The sequence below is a fragment of the Prionailurus bengalensis genome, chromosome B3, assembly GCF_016509475.1.
Source record: "Prionailurus bengalensis isolate Pbe53 chromosome B3, Fcat_Pben_1.1_paternal_pri, whole genome shotgun sequence".
NCBI lineage: Eukaryota > Metazoa > Chordata > Mammalia > Carnivora > Felidae > Prionailurus > Prionailurus bengalensis.
Window position 1 is genome coordinate 119,437,191 of NC_057355.1, and position 14,798 is coordinate 119,451,988.

General features: G+C 42.6%; 1 protein-coding gene across 3 annotated transcripts in view; it reads right to left on the minus strand.

Annotated features, from left to right (window-relative positions):
• The window catches only part of HEATR4 (HEAT repeat containing 4), a 50,071-nt gene that overhangs the window by 28,708 nt on the left and 6,565 nt on the right, over window positions 1-14,798 (minus strand). For all 3 annotated transcript variants that reach the window (XM_043556533.1, XM_043556535.1, XM_043556536.1), the window contains exons 2-6: window positions 11,078-12,031; window positions 9,715-9,902; window positions 8,590-8,730; window positions 4,325-4,528; window positions 2,962-3,105 (exon numbers count right to left, since the gene is read on the minus strand). In XM_043556533.1, coding sequence (XP_043412468.1) covers window positions 2,962-3,105; window positions 4,325-4,528; window positions 8,590-8,730; window positions 9,715-9,902; window positions 11,078-11,988 — 1,588 coding nt within the window. In that variant the 5' untranslated portion in view covers window positions 11,989-12,031. The remainder of the gene's footprint in view (window positions 1-2,961; window positions 3,106-4,324; window positions 4,529-8,589; window positions 8,731-9,714; window positions 9,903-11,077; window positions 12,032-14,798) is intronic.

The following is a 14,798-nucleotide window of genomic DNA, read 5'->3' on the forward strand; positions in this document are numbered from 1 at the left end:
GGTCCACAAAGGGTATGCCTGTTATTAAGTGACAGCATTCATGGAAGCCCAAAGGATGGTGCCCCTTTAAAGTATTTATATTTCACTTACAGTTTTTTTCCAGTCCAAATGTGATTTATCAGAGTTTATTTTTATCATAAACAATGTTGCCTATAAAGATAGTTCCTATCCTGATCAGGTTATCTGGGCAACAGGTAGGCATTTTAACTAAAGTTCAAATTCTCAAGTAGAAGGGGAAGGGGCCTGTTAACCTTTCATCCACAGTTATCCTCATTTTAGAGATAAGGAATTTGAAATTCAGATAGGCTAACTGACTTCCCAAGAAGAAACAGCTGGACCTGTGACGAGGAATTTTAAGATTTCTTATCTGTCCAGTTTTATTACTGCTGTGGGCTACTCTGCCATTTGTTAAGAATAGGCTAGATGGAAACATGTATTTTAGGGGAATATGTAGAAGTCAAACGAGTATTTCAAGAAATAATGAGTAAGACAATTTTCTTTGAGAATGTATGGGGAAGAAACAAGACAAAACAAATCAATCTAGACACCAACATGTGAAAGGGATCAAATGGAAGGCATAATTCGGAGCAGACAAAAGTGTTCTTTGTACGTATGTGGAAGATCTGGGGATAAGATTATAATAATCAGTTGCTGCCTACTGAAGGTTTTATCTGTGCCAGGCACTGAAAATACATCATCCATTTAATACCCAAGGAAATAAGTATACAATAAAAAATGTATATGTGGGGCACATGCAACTCTTGATCTTGGGGTCGTGAGTTCAAGCCCACATTGGGCATAGAGCTTTTTAAAAAAAAGTATATGTGTGGAAGCATGTAGTGGGGAGAATGAACCAAGTCTGGGTAATGGGGCAGGGAAGACTCTTCAGAAGAGTTGATAGCTGAAAATTGAAGGACAAGTATAGAAGTTAATCAGGTAAAGAGAAATGAGGAGTTTTCCAGCAGATTTAAAAACCGGTAGCAGAAATGCCCTTTATCTGGAACTTGGTAGATAGAAAATAAGTGAAACGAAACTTTAAAAAACCTAACAACTTCGTAGAAATAAAATTAGTTCCTGCCATTAAGGAGTTCCTTGTTTGGTAGGAAAGGCAAAAAAGCAAACAGACTATTATGATAGACTAATAAATATTAGGACAGAATAATATTAGGATGCTACCAGCAGCAAAGAGGAAAAAGTGTCAGTCCAGGCTTCACATAAAATGTGAGGGCATTTGAGAAATAAGTCAGTTGGTTTTATGTCCTTTCAATAGCACTTTATCATTTGGGTCCTTCTGTCTTGTTAAACTGGCGCTTCAGCAGATTACAATTCTGGCTGTTGTACATGGGAAATGTTCCTTTTTCAGTGCTTATTACTACTAAGGAAAAAAGCTATTGACATTGCTTTCCCAAGAGATTAAGACCATTGGAAAAAATGGCTGTGTCCTTAGTTCATTTTATAAAGCTAGCAAAAACTAAAACTTAACAGAAGTAAACTACCAAATGTAATAAAACATTAAAATATTAACAAATCAGGACACCTAGGTGGCTCAGTCAGTAAAGTGTTGATCGACTCTTGATTTCAGTTCAGGTGATCTCATGGTTTGTGGGATCAAGCCCTGAGTCAGGCTCCACGCTGACCATGCAGAGCCTGCTTGGGATTCTCTCTCTCTCTCCTTTCTCTGACCCTCCCCTGCTTGTGCTCTCTCTTCTCTAAATAAACAAGCAAACAAATAAACAAAATATTAACAAATCAAACCCAGTGGAGTAATAAAAGAATAATATATCATGATCTGTTATAGCCTAACAAGAGAATTCATCGTGTGCACAAATTAAAGGAGAAAAAACTAGGAAATGGCTGATAAAATTCACTCATTTTTATAATAAGTAGAAAAGCCTACATGCATGTTGGCATATATTTGGAAAAGCACAAAGAAAGATGTGAAATGCCAAACTAACATTGGTGACTCGGAGTGCCATGGGGTGGGACTAGGACTGGGAAGTGAGTCAGGGGAAGAGAATTCCCTCCTTTTATATTCATCTGTTGACTGATGAATATACCAAGAGGGAAGCAGAGTGAGTAGAATCTATTGGTTATGGGAAGAATAAGGATTTGTCCAGGACTCCCAGGGCCCTGACTCAGCAAATAGCTGTATTGTAGGGCTGCTGATTGAGATCTGGAAAGTGGGGAGGGGTCTATGGCGATTAGTTCAGTTTGGATTTCAGATGTGCTGTTAAAAGAAGTGCTAGGGGCGCCTGGGTGGCGCAGTCGGTTAAGCGTCCGACTTCAGCCAGGTCACGATCTCGCGGTCCGTGAGTTCGAGCCCCGCGTCAGGCTCTGGGCTGATGGCTCAGAGCCTGGAGCCTGTTTCCGATTCTTTGTCTCCCTCTCTCTCTGCCCCTCCCCCGTTCATGCTCTGTCTCTCTCTGTCCCAAAAATAAATAAGCGTTGAAAAAAAAAAAAAAAAAAATTAAAAAAAAAAAAAAAAAAAAAAAAAAAAAAGAAGTGCTAAAATAGAGTCAGGAGGGGAAAGTGAATTGTGTGTGTGTGTGTGTGTGTGTGTGTGTGTGTGTATACACACACACACATACATGTATGTATATTATACCACAGCCAACTACAGTTTCTTTTGATGACTACAATGTACACACACACACACACACACACACACATAATTTTTGGCTATTACAAATGGGATCTCTCAAGGTGGAACAATGTGGACTTCCATGAAACTGCTGAGTAAATAAAAGGTAATGAAATGTGATGTAAAAAGCACTGGACCATAAGTCAGGAATTTTAATTTCATCTCCGTTGATGATAAGCTGTGTGTATTCAGGCCAGTGTCTGGGCCTTGGTTTCCACATTTGTAAAATGATCTCAGATAAGGTTGAAGGTCTGCACCAGTTAACATCGTGGCTGTGTTGAGTTGCTTATATTCTCAAACAGTTCAATTCTGGCTCTGACCTGAGTCCCCTTGGCTGGTGGCAATCCGGGGCCTTTCTAAAGCAGCTGTAGCACATGTGATGATGGCTCGGATCCGAATGTCATCATGCATGTCCCCCAAGCCCCGCAGCAGGCCCTCTACTGTCTCATGGTGCCACTCAGTAACTATGCCACAGGGAGGGAAATGAGAAGAAAACCATCAGGTTAGAGTTAGTCTGCTTTCTCCTAGCACAATTCAAGCAAAACATTAGCTCAGACAAATAAAGGGCTCCACGGTTCTTTGGGAAGTTACTTCCCTGATAATCCTTGGGCCCTCTGGGGCAGTTCCCAAACACAACTTCACCCCCCCATCCCATTTTATATTCTATCTCTGTTTAAATAGCTCTTCATTGTTACCATATGGAAAATAATAGGGGTGATAAAACATAGTGATTAAGGGTACTTTGTTGTCAAACATACCCAGTTTGGAATCACAGTTATTAGCTGTGTAACCTTGGATGAGTTACTTAACCTCTCTGAGCTTAATATTTCTCATTTGTAAAATGGGAATGATACTAGAACCTACCATATTGAGCTACTTTGAATATTAAATGAGTTAACTGGACAAAGTATTTAGTAAAATGCCTGACAAGGGCTCAACTGTTAGTGGTTATTATGTTGCCCTGCCTTTGAGGGCTCTTCTGTCTGGCTTTCAGGGTCTTCCTCACTTTATTGCTAACTTCTCTGCAAGCATCAAGTAGGTTTTTCTCAATCTCTTTCAATCCTTTTTTGTTTATCTAATCTAGTATATGTGATGGATTGCCTGTTTGTCCCACGCTAATTAAACTAGTCTCGTGTTTTGCAGGCCAGCAGCCCTGAGTCCTCAGGTCTTCTAGCTTTACACAGTCCTTGCTAGGCCTTTACTCTGCCCTTAGGCACTCAGCCTTCTACGCCCATATCTCCAAAGGCAGAATGTATATATGAGACTCCCAGCCTCACATACACATTTTAGAAAAGGGTTATTTATACCGCAGCCAACTACAGTTTCTTTTGATTACTACATTTCCATTGCATGGGCAGCATATTTCGTCATTCCCTTCTTGCATCATTTATTGAGCATGAAGTTTCAGAGGTCATGAGACAGGCCCTGTCTGAGAAGAGTCCTCGATGTAGTGATAGTGAGTATACACAAATTTCTGAAGTCAAACCTGCCAATGCAAAGAGCCTATATGTCAACTATGATTGTGTAAAAGGCTCTTCTCTATTGTAAACTTGAGGAGGCAACCAGATTTGTATGTTTCGCAAGGAATGGATTTTGAGAGATTGAGAAACTAGTCCAAGGTAAGAACTTCCTCCCTAAAATATATACTGCTATCTCTGGACCCACCCCCACCCCTTCACTTACTCAGAGCCCAGGCAGTCTTCCATTCCTGCAGCATCCGCTGCAGCACCACCAGTTCCCAAGTCATAGCCTTCTCCTGGGATTTTTCCTGCTTCTTCAGCCTCCTGGTCTTAATGGGCACATCCTCCTCATCCACCTGGAGCAGCAGATCCTTGACTGGGGTGGGCAGAGCAATCCAGCGCGGGACTCCTTGCACAGGCCTGCAGGCTGTTCATTAGGGCAGTGTAGATAGTCTTACCCCAGTGCCCTAGACCCTGTGTTCCCAGCTAGCATTAAGGCGAAACAAAACTCTTGAGAGCAGACTTTCCCATGATTATAGAGAATTAGGAAAAGTCCTGATGGCAGACATGATAAAGCTGTGCTGATGGAGGGGGTGGGGTAGGGGGGGGATTGAGATCTGTGCAAACCTTTTTATAAGTTTAATCTTTAGGAATATAAATATGTTTATATGTAATAAGATTTTCTCATAAAATCCAGTATCTGATATATTGCAGTTTAGGTAGAGTGTAATTGTCCATTCCTAGTTTACGAGGTTTTCTTTTTTTTTTTTCTTTTTAAGTTTATTTTAGTAATCTCTACAACCAACATGGAACTCGAACTCATGACACTGAGATCAAGAGTCGCATGTTCTTCGCTGGAGCCAGCCAGGTGCTGGTTTTGTGTTTCTTTTTAATGTTTTTAATTTGGGAGAAGAAACATTGCTACAAGCTGCTAAGTTGGAAAGGTTTTAGTATCTCTGAGTTTTTCCTCATTCTGACCAATAACAGCTGGAAATTTGAGGACAGAAGAGCATATTATATAAATTTGGTTAGATTTTCTAGACTTGGTGATCTCCCTGGTGTCAAATTCAGAAAGCCTCTTCCTAAGAAGAGCAGTTGTGTGGAGAAGGCAAAACAGATAAAAACTTTTCCAGATTACCAAATTCATTATCTGCTGCATCACTTATCAGTCTCATGCTCTAATCTGTCACTACCAATGGTTTATGTTTCTTCCAAGATTTCATTCTAACACATTTAGATTTGTTCTGAATCCATTCTTCCCTTTGAGCAAAGAAGGCAGTACCATTTCTTTCTTCTAATGTAAAGAGTCTTGTGAGACTCGAGGGCAGTTTTAGTTCAGATGCCCATACAGAGCATGCCCTCTGAATGGTTCTGCCGCAGGTTGGTCATACTGGAGGAGCTCAGTCACCCTGTTGAGGGCTGGCTTCCTTTCAGTATAGGGTGTGCAGCCAGAGTGGTAGAACCACATCCAGATAGGTCAGCTCCCAGGGAGTCGATACTTTGCCACATGACACTCCACCATTTCTTTCCTCTCAGCCTGCTTGAAATCCCTCCCAAGAAAGTGAGATATGGCTGGATTAGTTCCTTTCTTCCTCTGTCCCCCTGCTCAGGGAGTTAAAAAAGATGTGGTGAGAAAGTCTTGAATCTCTGGTATTTAACCTCCATGGGAATAAACATGCACAACTGCCAACACTAATTCTACTTCTGGTCCTTTAAGTTCTAGGCAGGTTAAAACACACCCATTAGCCACGTTCTATGTCAAAAGTCCTCTGAAGATGGGACACCTGGGTGGTTCAGTTGGTTGGGTGTCTGACTCTTGATTTTGGTGCAGGTTATGATCTTGTAGTTCGTGGGATGGAGCCCTGTATTGGGCTCTTCCCTAATGGTGCAGAGCCTGCTTGGGATTTTCTCTCTCTTCTCTCTGCCCCTCCCCCATGCTCGCTCACTCCTCTCTCTCTCTCTCTCAAAATAAATAAATGTAAAAAAAAAAAAAAGTCCTCTGAAGGGAGCACATGAAGCAACAACCTTGTGGCTTTCTGTGGTATAAAAGGCACAGTATGCTTTTTAGCAGAAACAAATGGTGCCTTTGACTTTGTACCATAAGACCTATGCTTAATATATAAGAACTGTAGTGATCTTGTGGGCACACTAGAGTTTTATATCATGATTTGGGGGAAATTAAGGCTATATAGCAGTAAGTACACTTTGTATCTTGAGAATTTTTGTCATTTTAAAGAAATTATCTAAGTTTTTCAATTCAATCAAAATGGAGAGTAAAATAATCTACCCACATCTAACTCCAGGAATTTTCCTATTTTTTTTTTTCAGGTTCTCTCATACCTAGTATTTCCTGAAATAAGGAGTAAAATAGTTATAAGAAGGTGTATGTATATTACTATTCGGACTTGCCTTCTCCCAGAACAATTTCAAATACTATTTACTTAAAGTAGGCTCCACACCCAACATGGGGCTTGAAACTCATGACCCTGAGATCAAGAGTTGCAGGCTCTACCAATGGAGCCAGCCAGGTGCCCCCAATTTCAAACACTATTTAAAAAAAGAAGTTTGGGAAAGATTCCACAGCTTCTGTTCATTAAATATTCTGTGTTCTAGGGAAGAAGAGAGCAGGCACCTAGCACACTAGGGAAAAAATGCCTGTGAGGCAGGTGGTGAGGCATCTGAATGCAGCAGGGGGGTTTCTTTTTTTAATAACATCTTTGTGGTAGTATTCACATACTATAAAATTCATCCTTTTAAAATGTATACATTTCAGGGGTACCTGGGTAGCTCAGTCGGTTAAGCATCAGACTTCAGCTCAGGTCATGATCTCACACCCTGTGAATTCAAGCCCTGCATCGGGCTCTGTGCTGACAGCTCAGAGCCTGGAGCCTGCTTCAGATTCTGTGTCTCCCCCTCTGTCTGCCCCTCCCCTGCTCATGCTCTGTCTCTCTCTGTCTCAAAAATTAAAAACAAAAAAACAAAAACAAAAAAACAAAAAAGACATTTAAAAAAATTAAATGTATACATTTCAGTGGTTTTTAATATATTCACAGAGTTGTACAACTATCACAACGTCTAATTTTAGGATATTTTTATCCCCCCAAAAATAAACCCTGTGCCTATTCCTCGCTTCCCCCAGCAACCTGATCAACTTTCTGTCTCTGTGGATTCACCTCTTTTCAGAGGGGAGGACATAAGCAATCCAGTTGGCTTCTGGGAAGGTAGTATACTAATAATAAATCCTTGAGTTTGTATAGCACTTAATGGTTTACAAAAATGCATTCACAAAGTCCCCTAAGTATCAATAAATATCACAAAAATCAGTATTACAAAAGTGTCTTGCTGTAGGGACAATTAGTAGCTCTAATGAAGCTAGTGAAGCCCCAGAAGGTGATTTGCATAGACCCAATCAAAAGCTTTGTTGGGGTGCTTTCTCCACCGCTACCATTAGTTTCTGTTCGCCAGGAGGCCCATTGGAGCAGTGACACTGCAAAGAGAAGGGTCATGGGACATGGAAGCATAGTCCCTTGGAGGATGGGCACTTTTTGTTTCATAAGCTCATTTCCTAGCCATCTCTCTTCCCTCTCGCTCTCAGAATCAAGAATGATACTCTCTTTTTGAAGATTTTTTTAAGTAATCTCTACACCCAACGTGGGACTCTAACAACCCAGAGATCAAGAATTGCATGCTCTGGGTTCCTGGTGGCTTGGTTGAGTGTCTCACTCTTGATTCCAGCTCAAGTTATGACCCCAGGGTCATGGAATTGATCCGACCCACCCCCCACCCCCACCCCCTGCATTGGGCTCTGTGCTGAGCATGGTGCCTGCTTAAGATTCTCTCTTGGGATGCATGGGTGGCTCAGTTGGTTAAGTGTCTGACTCTTGATTTCAGCTCAGATCATGATCTCACGATTTGTGGGTTTGAGCCCCTAAGTCGGGCTCTGTGCTGATAGTGAGGAGCCTGCTTGTGATTCTCCCTCTCTCTCTCTCTCAAAATAAATAAACTTAAAAAAAAAAAAGCTATAAGAAACCTGTAGCAAAAACAAGAAAAATTTTTTGAAAAAGATTCTCCTCTTTCATGCTCTACCAACTGAGCCAGCCAGGCACCCCAAGAATGATATAAAACAAATTTAGAACAGAGGATGACCCTAGTAGCTGAGGCAGGTATGGGTCTGAGAATGGAATGGGACGGTAGAGCCAGCCCAAAGGGACAGGACAGTGCTGGATCAAGGGTTCAATGTACTTCTCCTGGAAGGAGACCAAGCCCTAAATCTCTTGGTTACATCTAAATTTGACCTGATTTCAACTGAATGGATGTTCCACAAAGGTTCTTCCTAGTTACAGTTAGTGTTTTATAATTTTATGAGATGATTTTTAGTTGGCAGGAAGCGACTCCGCTACATGCTGGTGATGCCCAGCCTATAAAACAGGGTCCTTAAAGAAATAGCCACACTTTCCTCATCACCCCTATTATCCACTTCCCGCTTACGTGCTTCAGGAACTGGCTGGGAAGTCCACCTTTCTGGGGTTTCAGGGAAAACTTTGGAGAGCTGCTTCTTGTACCTATTGAAGTTTTCCAGGAAAATATGGTCTCTCTTTGCACCAATCTGGTGGATGACCTGGACTTTATCTGTGAACAAATAAATAAGGAGTCCTTAGTACCACCCTCCTTCCTGTCTTGCTGGGTTTTCAGTCACCAGGATCAGACCCAATTTCCTTTTGCTTTACTCTAAGCTCTTAGGACTTACGACTACCATGATGTGGGGGCATCCCTTGAAGGTGATTGTTGCTTGGAAATATGAGCTGGTGGCTTCATAGAGGCTTGAAACCAAAGCAGAACCTGTCTAACTTACAGGCATTGTCCCCTATTAAAAGTTAAGTACTAATAAAGGGAGATTTAATTCATTTCCTACCATTCATAAATACCTTCATCTGAATAATTCTGTTAAATGCTTTAGGAAGACTTTCAGTTGACAGTTTAGGAAGAAGATGGGGGCAAGGAAGAATAAACAGCTTGGAACATACAGACCTAGATCATGTATCTTGGAAGCCCAAGCGTCTAAAGGATAGGAAGATGGAAGGGGAAGGTAGTGGACATTTATTGAGCATGAGCCAAGAAGCATTATAGATGCTTTCTTGTCTGTTCTTTACTTGAGGTGCATTTTTGTTAATATCATTTTACAAATAAGGTCCATAAGGCTCAGAGGGATTACATAACTTACTGAAGGTTAGTGGAAAGGTGCTAAGCCAGGCTCCACTAGACTCCAAATCCCACGATTTTTTTCTAACATAGCACCTCAATGGGGGATTATCTCAAAGGGAAAGAAAGAAGACAAGAGGTAGTTGTTCTCAGAGCCAAATCTGTTTACTTTATGACCCCACCTTCCACAGCCTCCTTAGTAACAGAAAGGGATAGAGAAAGGGGAAGAGGGAAAACAGTTTCGCCTGCACCAGATACCTGCCTGCCCCTCTTCCCCGCCCCCCCCCCCCCCCCCCAAAAAATGGTCATCCAGAGCCTCTTGTCCACACTCATGACTGTTTCATCCCCTGGCTACTTTCCACCTCCCTGCTCCATGTCCACCCAGCCCCCAGCACGACACCCCAGCTCTATTACCAAAGTATATTTCCTGTTCAAAGGTGTTGTCTGTGGAGTAAGCAAACTTTCCAGCTCGAGGATTCACCTGTCGAAAGTACCTCTGGTTCGGGGGCTGGCAGATGTTCTTTCCTTTGATACCCTCAGCAGTCTTATTGTTGCCAGGCATAGGTTCACCTGTCTGCACTTGAGGCAAGTAATTGGGCAATCTTAGCAGGAGGGAGAGAGGGAGAGAAGGGAAAGGTGGGAGATGGACCTCCTGCTTTCCATCAGACCCACAGCTCCTCTTTAAGCTCACCTCATACACACATGAGCATCTGGAAAACACCTATGTTTAACTATTCACTTTGCTCCCAAGATGCCCTATGAAGGTACCTATCAGCAGCCAACTTCCTCTTCCTCTAATAGAGCCACTCCTGTAGCCACTGGACAGTATGACAGAGTGGCCATGCTCCCAGCATTACCCTTTAAAAAAAAAAAACAAAAACAACAACAACATTGGTGCCCTTAGAGATTGCACTGATGTGGGGAAGGGAACCAATTCTATATTATTTCACTTTATTATGTATGTGCTTATTTCATGCCTCTCCACCCCATGAACATATAAGCTCCTTAAAGGTTCCATATCTCTCGTTTACGTTGTATTCCCAGTACTTTGCAGAGTGCCTGGCAAGTAGTGGGAATGCAGTTTATATTTATCTAATAAATGGACAAATTAATGGATTCCCACTTACTGTTAGTTCGCTTTTGGGAATCAGGGACATTAGACTAGCTCCAGTCTTCCATCTAGCTATAAATGAGAAGGAAGCAACCAGAAATATGCAGTAATCTTCCCTCAAATTGTTTAGTTCTCTGTCCTGCTGCCAGTTCGTTTTTGAGGCACTGACACATTGGCTCCTTAATTCAAAGCGAGGCAGGACCAAACCTTATTTTCCCCATGGATACATTTCTGGGAGCACCTGGATAGTAACTGGATCAGCAGAATCGCTCAGTCTATTAGGAAAGGCCCAAAACCAATCCCTTTACAGCCAGTGGTTCTCATCTGGGAGTGACTTTGTCCCTTAAGGGGACATGTGTCAATGACTGGAGACCTCTCTGGTTGTCACAACTACAGAGTGTTACTGTCATCCAGTGGGGTGTTACTAAACATCTTACAAGGTATAAGGCAGACCCCCACAACAGGATTATCCAGTCCAGGATGTCAGTAGTGCCTAGGCTGTGAAACCTTACTTGAAGGAGATCTTAGAGAGTAGGTTGGCAGTGGAGAACTCCAAGAGGTTGATGGGACAGCACATTCTGAAATAAGGAATGTGAACTAACGCAGGAGTCCTGGAAGGGGAGCCAAGCATTCTCAAAGGTGTGCCAGAGGCCTCAGCCAGTCTACCTATAGTAAACAGGAAGCAGCAGCTCTGGCTTCTTTTTCTCCTGGATTGGCAGGATAACACTTCGATCCTCAAATTCTGCTGTTTCTTCTTCTTCCAGCTGTTTCAAGAGCTCCAGGTCACTGGTGGAAGAAAGCTCATCCCGGATGTGGCTCCAGTCGTACTGCTGGTGCAGAAAGCTCTGCCACTTGTTGGGGGATACCCGAGACCTTAGGGGACGCTTGCTCTGGATCCATCGGGCAGTGCGCTTGTTCAGCTTTTCCAGCACGATGGCTTCCCAGGCTCTGGCCTCCTTCTCAGGAGGTGGAAGCCAGGCTTCCCTCACCTCCAGGTTCACATCTGGAGAAAGTGACAGACCTAGCACGTCCGGATCCCTGAAGGAATGAGGGACGAGAGGGCAAGGTTTTTCCTGGACTACACTTGCTGGCTTTGATTCCTTCAGCTGCTTCTTAAGTTCAGCAGAGCTTTCTGTCTTCACAGCCTGGGAGGTGACCCTTGCTGAGGGACCTGAAGAACCCAAGAACTTGAAGCTGATAGGTTTCTCATATTGGGCCCTCCTGATCTGGGTAGGCTGCATGATGTGGTCTGCATTATAGAGATGGTCAAAGTTGTACTGGCTGAAAGGGATGCTGGAAAGCCCTCGCTGCCACACCACCTCCTCAGAGAAGGTAAGGTTTGTAGCAGCCTTTTTCAGATATTGGTTCTTGAGGTGCACACAGCGATGTGGGCTAAAGTGGTAGACTGGAGGTACACTGGAGACAGAGGCACATTCCTCCTTGTTCCTTGGTTTCGAAGGGGTAAAGATCATGCCCCATCCCAGCCGTGGGGGGAGTGACTGATGGAAATGGTGGGAAAGAAAGGTCTTTCCATGTTGGGTTCTGGTCATCCTTTCCCAGCAAAGGCTTCCTTCCATACTCCCTGGTCCAGATGCAGGGTTTGGAGGTGTGACCAGGTATCTGTTGAGGAGATGGGAGGAACTGGTGAGAGCTCTAGGTCAGCAGAAATTGGTAGGCCATAGCAGTACAGAAAGGGAAGAAAAGGGAAGACAGATAAGGGGAGCAGGGGTGGGTCTGAGTGGGGAGAAGCCACGTGAATTAGAAGAGGGACAAAAAAAAAAAGAAGAAATGGTGAACATTCTAAACATTCCTTGTATCAGCCCCTTGCTTCCAGTTCTGCCATTTGTTCTCAAATCTCAGCCCTTCATTTTTCCTCAAATATTGCTTTATGTGTGTTCAAAAGGCTTATTTATAGCATAAAGTTCAGATACCTCAGCCTGGCATTCAGAGTTCTCCATGAGTGTGACCCCAGTTTATGACCTTGTCCGACTGTAACCTCTTGAGTCTCTTAGCTCATCTCTACCCATCGCTCCCTCCACAGAGTGGAGCTTCCTTCTGTGCCCGCTGTGTGTGTTAGCACACTCCATTCTTGACAAATTCTGTCCATTCTTCCAGGCCTAGGTCAGTTCCTACCTGCTCCACAACTTTCTTGACCTTATCCAGGCCTCCATGTCCCACACAAATTTATAAATCACTCCTACTCTGTACCAGTTTCTTATCTGTGTTTTTAGTTCCAGTATAGTTAACATACAGCGTCAGTTTCAGGTGTACAATTCACTGATTCTGTACCAGTAATTTTAACTCTCAATCCTGTGACACCTCACATTGTTAAATATTCAGCTAACTGTACTGTCCAAGGATCATGTCTTCTGTCTCTGCTGCCCTTCCAAAGCCCCCAGTACTTTACCATCTTACTACATAGTCCTCACTGTTAAAGTGTCTAACAGCTACAGGGTATTTCACCAAGTAGCTAAATCACCTCCTCCTTAATTACTGGGGCAAGCTGTTTCCATGTTTTAGCTAGCTTACATTTACTGCTTTTTTAAAAATTTTCCTTCTGGGGTGCTTGAGTGGCTTGGTCAGTTAAGCGTCTCTGACTTTTGGTTTCAGCTCAGGCCATGACCTCACGGTTTTGTGAATTTGAGCCCCACGTTGGGCTCTATGCTGGCAGTGTGGAGCCTGCTTGGGATTCTCTCTCTTCCTCTCTCTCTGCCCCTCCCTGACTTGCACACGGTCTCTGTCTCTCTCAAGGTAAATAAACTTTAAAAAAAAAATTTTTTTTTTAAATTTTTTTCCTTCTGGGGGCACCTGAGTGGCTCATTCAGTTAAGTGTTGGACTCGATTTTGGCTCAGGTCATGATCTCAGTTTTCACGAATTTGAACCCCACGTCAGGCTCTGCGCTGACAGCGTAGAGCCTGCTTGGGATGCTCCCTCTCTTTCTGCCCCTCCCAGAAAAATAAATAAACAAACATTAAAAAAATTTTCCTTCTGAAGTCCTTCATCTAATAATGATAATTGACAATAATGGAGTACAGACGTACCTCAGAGATATTGTGGGTTTTTTTCCAGACCACTGCAGTCAAGCAAATATCATAACAAAAGTGAGTCTAATGGACTTTTTGGTTTTCCAAGTGCATGTAAAAGTTAAATTTTAATTGACTGAGTATGCAATAGCATTATGTTTAATAAACAACGTTCAGGGGCACCTGGGTGGCTCAACTGGCGAGGCGTCCGACTTGGGCTCAGGTCATGATCTTAAGGTTCATGAGTTTGAGCCCCGCATCGGGCTCTGCGCTAACAGAGCCTGCTTGGGATTCTCTCTGTTTCTGCCCTTCCCCCACTTGCTCTCTTTCTCTTTCTCTCTCTCAAAATAAAGAAATAAACTTAAAAAAAAATGTTCTACCTTAATTAAAAAATGCTAACCATCATCTATGCTTTCAGTGAGTCATGATCAGAGATCACCATAACAAATACAATAATAATGAAAAAGTCTGAAGTATTGCAAGAATTACCAAAATGTGACACAGAAACACAGAGTAAGCAAATGCTGTTGAAAAAAATGGAAGTGATAGACTTGCTCGACACAGGGTTGCCACAAACCTACAATTTGTAAAAAAATGCAATCTCTGTGAAGTGCATTAAGGTAAAGCAAAATAAAATGAGGTGTGCCTGCAATTTGCTAAGGGCTTTACATGGGGAAGATATTACGGTCTTGAATGCGAATGGGAAGAAGTTGAGGCTCAGAGTGGTTAAGTAAATTGCTTCAGGTCACACAGGCCATAAGAAGAGGAGCCAGGTTTTAAACCTAGTTGCCAGATTCCAACTTAAGAGCACTTCACCTCCATGCCACATTGGCTTCCCAGGGCTTGATTGATGATGATGATGATGATGATTGATTGATTATTTCTACTTTCTTCTGTGTATGAAATCTGACCTATTGGTGTATTTCTTTTTGTTAAGAGCCTGCTTTTATCTAGATGTCACTCAAATTAAGTCATACGTGATTAATATGATATCCCGCCAGGATTTTTTGCACATAAGACTAAATTTAGTTGTTCCATCTCTTCACAACCATGAAGGCAACATGGCCATGAGGGCAGTGAGTATTTTAAAAGTTAATGTAAAAAAGTTATGGCAAGGTTAGAAGGTGGTCACAAGTGATACTTTTCCTGAAACAGTGCCTACTCTTACTGGTTGAAGATGAATTGTTAGATGAAAACAATATTAGTGTTCTTGTGCCTTGTGTATTGCCTAATAGAACATTTTATCATTCTTAACACATCAGTGTGTCAATATCTTGCTCCTACGATAGGAGGCATTTGATCCTAAACACCTGAAAAACAGATAAGGACCAGTTTTTGCCCCAAGATGACTATATGGAATGAT